At 39.3% G+C, this 12,273-nt stretch overlaps 1 protein-coding gene across 1 annotated transcript in view; it reads left to right on the top strand.

Annotated features, from left to right (window-relative positions):
- Positions 1-12,273, top strand: part of LOC114143064 (insulin-like growth factor 1 receptor) — a 47,268-nt gene that overhangs the window by 2,399 nt on the left and 32,596 nt on the right. The window contains exon 2 of the mRNA XM_028014794.1: positions 4,816-5,382. Coding sequence (XP_027870595.1) covers positions 4,816-5,382 — 567 coding nt within the window. The remainder of the gene's footprint in view (positions 1-4,815; positions 5,383-12,273) is intronic.

Raw genomic sequence — 12,273 nt, 5'->3', positions numbered from 1 at the left:
GCCAGTCTGTGGTGAGACTTCAGACATATAGAGAAAAAAAATCAAACAACACTTATTGTCCGATTAGCTTTTCTGCTTTGTTGGATCTTGACGTATTTGTGTGAAGTTGCCATTCAGATTATTTCAGGTTAAGCATCAATACATTTTTCCCAATGGCATTTCAACATTTATTTTTTATTTATTTACCAGTTTTATTAATAAAGCCTGAATGAAAGCTGAATGAACTGTTTTTTCCATATCATGTATAAAAACTGGACATTTTGGTTGATTTGATACAAGCCTGGGTTTATGAAAAACCTGCGGCAACATTAATTCTGATCGTCTTTTATAATTTGTTCAAAGTCAGAAGTTTTTAATTTAGGAGATTTTTCTTCCTCTATGAAGAATGGTTGATTTATAGTACATAAAAAACAAAGTTTGCCTCATGGAAAACGGTAAAATCTGCGGCTTTGGTGGGAATGAAATGTAATTGATTAAAAAAAGACAGACATAAAATTGTAACGATGGTATGTAAAAATATGTCTTGTATGGTACAAAAAATTATTTTAGTTTAAAAACTTCTAAAAGACTTGAAAAAAGTTATAAACAAATAAAAAGGACACCAAACTGCACAACCTGGCCATAATATATGCATAAAATAAAATTCAAAAGCCCAAGGAATTGTCCAAAGACCATGGGGCATTAACAGTCATTTATTTCCCTTGGTAAAACAAGCCAAAAGATATTTTGACCTTGGAAATATGTTAAAAATATTCCGGAGGCACAGCCGCACCTTTCAGTCAAACAGATTAATTTACATAAAAGCAGTGAATTCATACTTTTTGATCTGTCTCTATAGCTTCCATCTAACAGAACTTTAACAAGTGACAACAAGACTTGCAGAATCAAGAGCTAGTCTTTTGTGTGACTAAAATGTCAAGAATTCAAGCCTCACGGCTTTTGACGCCTCGTAAACCTTCAAATTTTATTAAGTCGAAGCTTATTAAGCCATTTAAACATTTGTTTTTTGTATTGCCACCTGAAATGCTTCCAGCTAAACTTTAAACTGCTTCCTGATTCATCCTTATTCATCATGACATGTTGGGGAGGTGTGGTTTACCGGGCTGAATCAGGGTCCTGGTTTTAAAATAGAACAAACCAAAGAATATTCACAAGCCAAACAGACTGAGTTCTGTTGATTGGGAAGAGTGAGGAGCTTGTGGACTGTATGTTACAGAGTTTACTGTAAGCCTCCGGTGGTTACAGGATGAACCCGGGAGCAGTGGAGGTGTTCTTTCGTTGAAATCCAGCGCCGGTGTTCGGCTGGCTAAATATGACTGGTGTGGCTAGACTCTGGGCATTCTTTCTGATTTACTGTATCAGTTGTGAATGGAGGGGGCTCCCTGCAGGTTTGGTTTAGCCAAGGTCAGCTCTGCTGCTTTTCAGATCTACAGAATGGGTTTTCTGTCAAGCCTGAGCTTCTGCAACAGCGTTCCGGTGAATTTCTTTGTCATGTGGAAAATTATTTTTTATGAATATGTTTGCACCCTCGGGCACTTTGTCAAAAATATATTGGAAATGAGGAGTAAACAGCCTGGATGTAGCCTAGCGGCGATGGACGAGGCAGCAGCTGAGGTGTATCCTCTTTTCTTTTCTTGTTTTATGGAGCTTCAAGTAGATTTCCTCCGATTGTCCGGGTGCTACAGCCAGTTCCGGAAAGGTTATCAAAAGTAAATATGTAATCTGGAGGCTCATCAAAGCTGCAGAGAGGCTTGTGTACTCAGCTGTTAAATCTGTCAGTGCGGAAGCAAAGAGAGGGGGGGAGCTAATAGGCTGCTACACCTGTCATTGGTGTTTTCCCTCTGCTGCTGTAAGCATGTGTATTTTGATCAGAATCTCCTGGTTAGGATCGACATGAGCATAATTAGCAGAAGTGCCCTGTGAAAGATGGACATGCCGGATCTGCAGAGAGGCCACCGAGGGTAAAGCATCCAGGCTGTGGTGATGTAACATCATCAGGCAGTGTGCATTTTTATAGGTTTGCATGTTGAGACTGCATTAACAGGTATACGGATGACTGACATGGAACAGAGACAAGTCGATTACCGAGAGACAAAACAACCATACCAGCTCTTGTAATAAAAACACATCTAATTTCTATATGTTTTTATTGCCATTAAAGTAAAATAAATTAAGATGGCCAACTCATCTGCCTATAACTTTGCATTGGTGTACGTTAGGACCTAAAATCCTGTATCTTTTTTTTTTTTCCAAATTTTACAAATATATTTGATCATTTCTAAATATTTACATTGAAATCTTTTAACTACAGTTGATTGTCAGGCATTCATGCTCTGCTTGCCACATGGACTGGGTTTATGCATTCGCAACAGGTGGAAAGTCACTCCTCTTTCATGCAGTACTGTCTTGCAATGTTGGCATGGTGAAAATGGTGCATCTTATACAACTTTGAAGGTATAAAAGCTCCCATTCATGTGGTGGGATCATCAGGAAAACAATGTCTTTACTGGAAATCCACCAGCTTTCCTTGTTTCACATTCAAACAGTATAACTTTATAGACCAGCATTTAAGTGGTAGTGTGACAACCTGTTAGCTGCTTGGTGTGAGTTTTCCATGACTCAATGCCCTCCAGCTTTTGAAGTGTAAAGCCTCCTCGCAGTGATGTGCGATAATGGCTTCCATGCTGCTGTGGGTGCTGCTGGGGCTTCGGGCTGAGTATTGTTTTGAGCCCATCTTCCAGGTGGGAGTAAGAGCTGGAAAGGTAAACACTTCACCTATCATCAACAGTCATTACTGTCTTTAGTCACCAAACTTTTCTGCACACTGGCTTGCATAATTCAGAAGCACACACTGTACAAAGCGTTGTGTTTTGATCTCAGTTTTTGTAGCAGTTAGTTTACAATAGAGGTTGGCGTGGACAAAGTAAACACATTTTCAGCAAGTTTAAAAGCAAAAAAAAATAATGTGAAGTATTGTTGGTCCTCTGCAAACCTCAAAAGCACTCGTATGCATTTATTTCCAATCTGTGCACATCAAAAGTCAAACTAGTACCTTTTGTTCTGTGGCCTTTGGTCCAAAGCCAAGACATTTCATTCCTGTTGAAGAGGAGTTCTTTAATTCATTTAATCGGTGAGCATGAACTGTAAGATTTCTAGAGGGGAAGATTTCTATTGTGGGATGACAGCATTTGGACAAGAACTACTGTGTGTGTTGAATTTTGGAGCTTTGCCCTGTTGGCAGTGTTGATTGGTCAACATTTTGATGTCAGCCGAAATAGCTGAACAATTTTTGGACGGAAATTACTACCTTGCATAAATTCCAAAGATCTGATGACTTTCTATTTTGTATTACATTTTTAAGTTGTGACAGCCGCCACATAGTGAAAACGATTATAACTGCCTATTTTATTGTTCATACAAAGAAAAAATGCATTAATACGCACAGTGAAACCCATCGTGGGGCAGATGTTGAACTACCAGCGGGAGAAAAGACCTAAACATACATAATTAAAAAGTGTCTTTTGGTGGTGTCCTTGATAAAATGTTATGAAAGCCTGTTAAAAGCCAGCTGAGAAACAAAACAGTAAGGGGTTATGAGGCTTATGCTTGAGTAACAACAGCCGGGAAGTCAAAAGTTTATTGTTAAACTAAGCATGAATCCAACCCAATTCAAGTGTTTACTTTGTCACACCATGTGAAGTCGCTTTTAAAGAATGAGAACAGGAAGACAAACTTCTGCCAACAACAGCACAGCTCAAGTGTACTGTCAATATTTGAATATGATAAAAAAAAATTTGTGAGCATGACAATGGCAGGAATGGAGTGTTTGTGTACGTGTGTTTTTGTATATACTTTTAACAGCAAAGAGCGTTCCAATAAATGAAATATCTTGATTTCTAAGAGCAGTTTTTGCTGGTATACTAAATAAGCTTTAAGTAAATACAGTTGAAAGAAGGAAACTGAAAATGAAATAAAATAATAGAGCAGGTACTTTCAGTTTTTTCATATCAAGTACCACTTTGGTAAATAGCAAGTTTTCTAAGTACCACCATCTTGAAAGACATTCTAAACCATGTAAAACCAGACAGGATTGTTTTTGGGGCTGATAAAACAAAAATTTAAAAAACATTGAGACAAAAAAAATGTATCCATTGATGCTGCAATATTGATCCAAGGACACAGGGTGAATATATGTTCATGTTCTCTCAGAAGTTGAAATTTTCAAGTTTTAGGTTGGAAAGGTAGCCAGAAAGGTTCCTAGAAGTGGGAAAGTCAGATGTTTTTCACCAATCCTTACCTTAAAAATCCATTGTGGCTGCCTTGCATATTAATTATGTCTGCTGATAGAATGTATTTTTCACTTTCAACAGTTTGTATTTATTAAATCTTTTAAATACAGTAGCACGTAACCCCCATTGGTACACATTTCTAAACTGTTTATAAGGACAAACTAATTATTATTAGCTTTTGTTGATAATAGTAGTTAGCCTGGCTACTTGTGTCAAATAGCAAATCCAATTTGTTTTCCAACTTGGAATGGGAACACAACTGAATTGGGTTTAGTATCATTCCCAAGTTCTGACTTCAGAGGTGAATAAAACAGTTTCTGACTCGTTGTTGCCCACTTTATCAAAGTAATTTTATTTATATCTTGCAAATAATTCACACTAAAATTTATCTTGAGTACTTCTAAAGGTTGCCCAGGTACCTTGAGTGGGTATTTGTGCCACAGTTTAAGAACCTCGGCTTTGTTTACTTATTCAGTCTGCATGCACCAATGACCGCTCACCTCCTTTTTGTTTCTCCCTCTTGCAGTCTGCACTCCCAGTATCGACATCGGCAACAACATAAGTGAATTCAGACAACTGGAGAACTGCACAGTGGTGGAGGGCTACTTGCAGATCCTCCTCATAGGTGACAAAAGCAACAACAACTTCAACCAGGAAGTCTTCCGCACCCTCAGCTTCCCCAAGCTGACCATGATAACGGACTACCTGCTGCTGTTCAGAGTTTCAGGCCTGGACAGCCTGAGCACGCTCTTCCCTAACCTCTCTGTCATCCGTGGCCGTAACCTCTTCTACAACTATGCCCTGGTGATCTTTGAGATGACCAGCCTGAAGGACATTGGCCTGTACAACCTGAGAAACATCACCCGGGGGGCCATTCGCATTGAGAAGAACCCAGAGCTCTGCTACCTCGACTCCGTAGACTGGTCCCTCATCATGGATGCAGAGTTCAACAATTACATCGCAGGGAACAAGCAGTCCAAAGAGTGCAGTGATGTTTGTCCAGGCATCATGGAAAACAATCCCATGTGCAAAAAGACCATGTTCAACAACAATTACAACTACCGCTGCTGGAATTCCCATCATTGCCAAAAAGGTAAGCCGACTCTGACACATAATATGTCATCTGGGATTTGAACAGGATCGTGCAGACAGTCCAGCCTTTGACCTGATTCGTGTGGATGCCAAATTCTTTTGCTTAATAAACAGAATTCCAGTCATGGCCTGCTGCTCGTCACTTTAATGCCTGTGTTTTGGCTGAGAGAGAGGCAAAAAAAAAAAAAAAGCTGAGGGTTGTAGGGTCTGCAATTTCTCTCAAATGTTTACCCAAGTTAAGGTCACACAAAGAAGAAGCCTAAAGAAACTTATTTGCTTAGGCAAAGCCTCTCCCCAGGTCTTTGTTGCTTCAGTTTAAGAGTGTGCGTGTCAAATATCAGCAGCTGTCTAACACGCTGAAAGTGTAGTTATCTTTAATTGTAGCTGACAAGTCGAGGTTGGGCCAATTAATCCCACCTTCTTTAATAAACGCTTTAAAGATTGTAATTATTCTGCCTGTGTACATTAAGTTTAAAAGCTCCTTTTTGTGTTTATGTATGTGGGATTTAGGATAACTTGTTTTGCTGGTGCCTTTAAGGCGATGTGTTTTGGCTGGCTGTGTGTGTGTCAGGCTGAAATGTTTCCCTGGTGACTGTGCCTTACTGCAGACTCAGCATGTTAATGTTTTCTGTCTTGTGACATGGAGCTGTCGCAGGACTGGCCTGGAGTTGGCACGTAGGTATGTGCAGCAACACAATTCTGCATCAAACACTCTTGCAACACGGACGGTTGTACATTCGCATTTATGTGTGAAGGAACGAGGTGTAAAGATGCAAATGTTTGACAGGCCCACATGCGCCTGGGCTGCATTGTGGGTTGTTGGAGTGACAGAGTGTGGGCATGCTGAAAAAGAAATAAGAAAGTGGAATATATTTGGTGTGTTGGTTATTTCACTTCTTCTTTGCTTAAATTAGAGTCATAGAGAGCTTTTTTATTTAACAGTTTATGGTACTGTGTTATTTAATCTCATCTATTTGGGCTGCAATTTACTACTTCTCCAATGTGGAAAGGCTATGTGCATAAGTATAAACTAGTGATGATTCATTTGTCAACTAAATAGTTCTTTTGATTTGACTTTTCTTTTTGTGGACGTTTGCATATTTTGCCTGTCCAAGTCTTCACACCTGTGAATTTCACCCCTATTCCTCTACATCATACACAGTCAACACTTTATTCGGCACACCTTACTTACTCTGGAGTTGGACCATTTTTTGCCTTTATTCCTAGTGGTATAAGCTCAACAGGTGCCTAGAAGACTATCCTCTTGTAGCTTTTTAAGTTAGTTTTTAAGCAGTGTTACCTTTTATGAGTGATGGTTTGCGCCCCTTTAGGAGTTCACTTCTGTTCAGTTGAAGTGAACTTTGGTGCAATACGACTGCATATGTGAATGCCAAGAGGACTGGAGACTGCTTCAAAAGCATAGTTTCCATAGTGACTATTTTTTTTAAAATTGTCCCAAACAGCAAAATTTGTATTTTTTGTTTAGAAGGGAAACCTTCTAGGGCTTCAGCTACCAAATACCCCACTGAATAATTTCTCAATGAATAATAGACTCTTTAGGTTTTACTTGGTTATTTTATTAATAATGTTTTGTTAAACTCCTTCCAGAATTGGTGATCTTGCTCTCATAAAGGCATTGTCCAAGTGTCTGTCCAACAGCTGCTCAGGGATGCATCCAGTGTAATGACACTGGAACACTCTACTGCAGAAAAATTGCAGCTATGTCACTTTAGCGTTTCAATCTGTAGTCTAAATGCCACTGGAGAAAAATAAAACTAAAAATTATGGACTGGATTGAACCAAACAACTCTGTGGATGTTTTGAGTGTTCAACAGAGAATATCATCCCTTCATCCACTGCTTTCTGTGGATCTGTGGTTCTGTGGACCTCTGATCCAGTATTTTCTGAGCAATCTCTTGCCAGAAATATTAACATAGTGTCTGGGTGAAATGTTTTGTTGAAACTGCAGACATGCCAAGGCTCGGGAATTCTGATGATTATGCCATATTTACCATAAAGTGTCTGGGTCAGATTTATCGCAGCTGTTTTCCAGAACCTGTCTGACCAGATGAGACCTTTTGGTGGATGATCTATATGTTTTGTCATCTTGAAAAATATGGCATATTTTGTTTTTCCTATTTAAGGAAAACTGAAATAGGTGGAGGATGACCACGTGATGATGCTCAAGCGGCTCATCAGACAGTGTGCCAGACGAAGTGAACAGCTTATCAGTTGCTGCCATAAAGCAGAATTTATCACAGACAACATCAACACAACTGCTCTCCCTGCAGGGACTGTGTTGTTGGGGAGGCTATAGTTTAACTTGAAGTAGTTTTGTGCTTTAAACTCATTCATCTGTTGAGACGAATAACATAAGTAAACAACCCATTTTGACAGCAAAGCAGGAGATTTATCTATCATGTTTGTCAGTGACGTGCGGTCAGGTTCATAGCTGGTGAGGCACTGACGTAATTACAAGTATATATGTATATGTATATATGTTTACATCCAGAAAATTCGCGCCTGCACACAACCCTGGAGGGCAAAAAGACTATGCTTTTACGCCATCCATAGTGCTGTTCTCCACTGCAAAGGGAAAACAAATCAGAAAAACCGTCAACTCGAAACCACTTCTTTCTCGCCCGCTGTCTCAGCCAAACTATGCGCAGACTCGTTGCCATAGCAACTGACAGTCTTGTGTTTCAGGATTCAACACCAAAAACACTCAAATATTTCCCACAAAAAATAATAGAACATTCAGTCTGTTGCAGTAGTATGTTTTTGGCTGTGGTACAGCTACTGCTGCTTTTAGCTAACCTAACACAGTTTGTGGATTATGGTTTTTTTTCTGCATTCTTTACACATGCAAACTGTAGCTCACAAAACGCACATTTCATTAAAAAAACTAAACAAAAAAAATTTCGTTGCCGTCTTACCTTTACTTATAAATGAAGTCCATGCGCCGCTCCTTCTGCATAAAAACATCCATCACTTCCTGGTAAAAGTCTTCCTTATTTTCCTTCAGTTTTAAAAGGACTCTCCATCTCAGTAGAGATCGCTGCCAGGGTAGAAAACCTTCCTTGATCGGTCCTTTTCCGGCTGTATGTTTTGAGTCTTTTCAATGCTGAGAATGACCGCTCCACTGACACTGTGGTAGCTGGCACAGTAAGAACTAGTTGGAGCAACTTCGTCGCCTCAGGAACAGTTGCAATAAGATCCTTCTTGGCCAAAAAGTTGAGAAGCTGTCCAGGAGATTTACATTCATCCCTTATTGTTTTTGAGCTATACAGTCCAATGAGATCCACCTTTAGTCTGACAAAGTCAAAGAACTTGGCATACTTTCACAGGCTCTGCAGTTTCGCGCCATCAAAATGTTGCGACATTTCATTGAATTTTGCGCAATCCAAAAACCAAGGATAGGAAGCTCATCGAAATGGTTAAACCTAGCCTTCATTTGATTGCTGATGTCGTCAAGAATGTTACACAACACACGTCTCCGTTCATCTCTAACCGACTGTCTCCACACTCTGTCAAAGCAAGTGCACCACATTTCTACTCAAATCGGTCGTAGAAACTGTCAAACTCCAGTCTTATGTACTGGATAACTGAAACTGTGTCACGGATGCATGCAAGACAGTATTCAATGTCCATCACTTTGTTTTGCAACACTCTGAAAAGTGCGTCGGTTTCATTGAAAATGCCCTCACTGAGGGTAATCAGTAAGGGCAGTAATCAGGGAGCATGTCGATGCTTTTGACAGCCACCAATCGTATCCTGCTGCCATCATCAGCGTGTCATTATCCCAGCTATCGGGATTTTCCATAATAATATGAAACACAGCACGCAGATCATTTTGGTGCATGCTTATTGTCTGCAGCAGCCTAGAATTAGAATTCCACCTTGTAGGCACTGCTCTGGGTAAACGGCGCTTGACAACACTATCCAATAAGTGAATGCGCTGTGTGGACTTGCTAAAAAAACGTCCCTAGTCTCTCAGCCATTATAAAAAACGTGCGGCACACTGGCATGCACTTTGATGAATGCAGTAGCACCAGGTTCAGCTTGTGTGCATAACAGTGGGTAAACATGGCCTCGGGCACCTTTTCTTTTATTTTAGCCTTCACCCCATTAAGCTCTGATGCCATTACAGCTGCCCCATCATATGTCTGAGTTACAAGCTTATCAACATTCTCCAACACTCTCAGGACATACTCCGCTATGGCAGGAGCACGTCTGTCCTCACTCACATCATCAAAGCCCAAAAACGCCTCCTTCACCTCAAAACCTGCTTCAGTTTTGGCCACATAGCGCAATATGACAGAGATCTGAGCTTTGCCTGTGACATCTGTGGTCTCAGCTATTTCTACAGCAACAAATGGGGCTGCACTGATGTCTTTTTTAATATCATTTCTAATTACTTCACCGACTGCTTCAATTAAATCATTCTGTATTCTATTAGACAAGCCAGAAAATACAGTAGATGTCTCCAAATGTCTTGCTAGCCTGTCATCTTTCTCAGCAAAGACATGTAAAAGTTCAGCATAGTTGCCACGATTAGCAGAGCCCATGCTCTCATCATTTCCACGAAATTCTAGTTGCTGTTTGGCGAGGAAACAAGTTGCATTGATATCTTTTAAAATCTCTCGGTTCTCCTTTACCTTAACATTATGGATACAGATGTTGAGTCTCCGCTGTTCGTCCAAAGCCAAATCTATCCTCGACGTCCCAAACGTTTTCAGTGCGATCTGGCTTTGAATGTGAGGGGTCGACTGCTCATGTTTAGAGAGGCTTCTTTGCAAATTCTTCAAGTCACAAAATCCCGCCTGAGTCCACACAGTGCCACAAGTGGAAAACAGAAGGCAAGGGAAGCAGAAAAAACAATTTCTGACAAAACATCCACAAAGCCAGTCTTTTTTGTGTGCCACTCCATTTGAAATGAGCGGGTAACCTTTTGTTTCATACTTTGAAGCATACCTTTCAGCTCTGCTGTTCTTCTTCCTTTACTTATTATTTCCTGTCTAGCTTGAAAGTCCACATTAGAAAACCCTAAGTTTAGAGATGTAGTCATCCATGTTGACTTGAAAAGAGATGAGAAAACAATAAATCTACTCCTGCACTTGACTTATTCTGTATCGCTAGCTCGCTGTCTCTTACTCTGCAGTTGTGGAGTCACAATGTCTGGAATCATGAGTGCCCCCTGCCATGAGGCAAGAAAACTGCCTGCCTCACCTTGAGTCTGTTCTCTGCCATTTATGATCGGTCCTCAGCACACGAAACACGTTACACACACTACAGTTTGTGACAAAAAACACTGTACATTGTATGAATAAGCTAAATAATGTAAAATTAGTGTATATATTAAATGTTTTTTAGCCATTTTATTGGCGATGTACAGACAAGAGGAACATACTCTCATAGAATGGCAGCCAGTGCAGTTAGCGAGAGGTTGTGCAATCCCAGGTGAGGCACAGCTCGCTGCTGCCTCACCGGCTTCGCTTCTGAGCATTTGAATAGGAAATTGCTAAAATTCAGCAATTTTGAAAAAAAACCCAAACAATTAAAATTGGTTAAGCTAAATTAAAATTAAATACTTTATAGTATAAACCACCGTGTGAATATGGTAATATAAATTATATTATAAAAATTATAAAATATAAAGTTTATCATTACATATTATTTTTTCATTATGGCTGGTGAGGCTCTGCCTCACCTGCCTCCCCTGACTGCACATCGTTGATGTTTGTTTACACAACTATTGCCCCAGGAGGTACGAACCAGTGACTTGCACAGAAAATGACTGACATAAGCAGTACACACAGAAACACAAACTGCTGCTGATTGGACACTACGGGCACACAGCACCTTAAAGGAAGACCTCTCTTACATTTCTTTCAAACTGATAATGGATAAATTCATGAAGTTCTACGTTATCAAAGTCGACTGTTTGCAGCAGATATTCTTATTCACTAGAAATGCATTAAAAGATGAAAATAAACAATTAAATAACTTTTTAAAAAAGGAAAATAAACATTTTATTGCCTAAAATGCAATAACAAAGCACCTCTTCAGGGTATGCCCAATCATTTCTAGTAAAAGATGCATCTACACCTTAAAAAAATACTTCTAACATCAACATGTTATCAAAAGCTTGGTCCTTTCTGTTTGACTTAACATCAGTACAGCATGATGGGACTGATCTTTTTTATTTATTTATTTATTTTTGTTTTTTTGGATTAACTGATTTATAGTTGGATTGCAAAAGATGCTTAATAGGAGATTTTTGTTATTTTATAGAATTATAAACAGGTGAAGCTAAAACTATGCCACTTAAAAAGTTCTGATTAGAACATATTTACAAAGTAGTTTGTTTTTGTTTTAAATGCAAAATGTTTTTTTTCAGTTTTGGGTAAATTACTGCTCCGAGAGTACTGCTCTTTCTTTAAAAAAATGGCCTTTTAAAGTCTGAATACGCCAGTTAATGACTAAGCAATTTCTTAATAGTATATTCTTCACTATTAATTGATTAATCTTTACAACCCTAGCTGCTTCACTAAATATAGATAAACAATAGAATTTGTCTCGACTGTTTTGAAGATGAAAGTGAAGGAGCGTTCTTTCAACCTGCCGACAGTGTGTGCAGCAACAGGTGAGGAATGGGCTGTGCTACATGACTGTGCTCCATACAGGTGAAGAAACCTGGTTATTCCAAGACTTTCTCTCATTAAAAGACTTGAAATGTAGAAACAGCATGATGAAAATTTAGCAATTTTAAGTACTTGGAATGCTAATATTGACTTTATTATAATTATAGTTTAGCATTAGCAGAGAACATACCCTCCACAGTGGACCATGTTGTCACTCTCATTCATCTACCGTAATAACAGCCTATATC

This window comes from Xiphophorus couchianus, chromosome 4 (genome assembly GCF_001444195.1).
Source record: "Xiphophorus couchianus chromosome 4, X_couchianus-1.0, whole genome shotgun sequence".
Lineage (NCBI taxonomy): Eukaryota > Metazoa > Chordata > Actinopteri > Cyprinodontiformes > Poeciliidae > Xiphophorus > Xiphophorus couchianus.
This window is presented reverse-complemented; position numbering and strand designations above follow the sequence as displayed.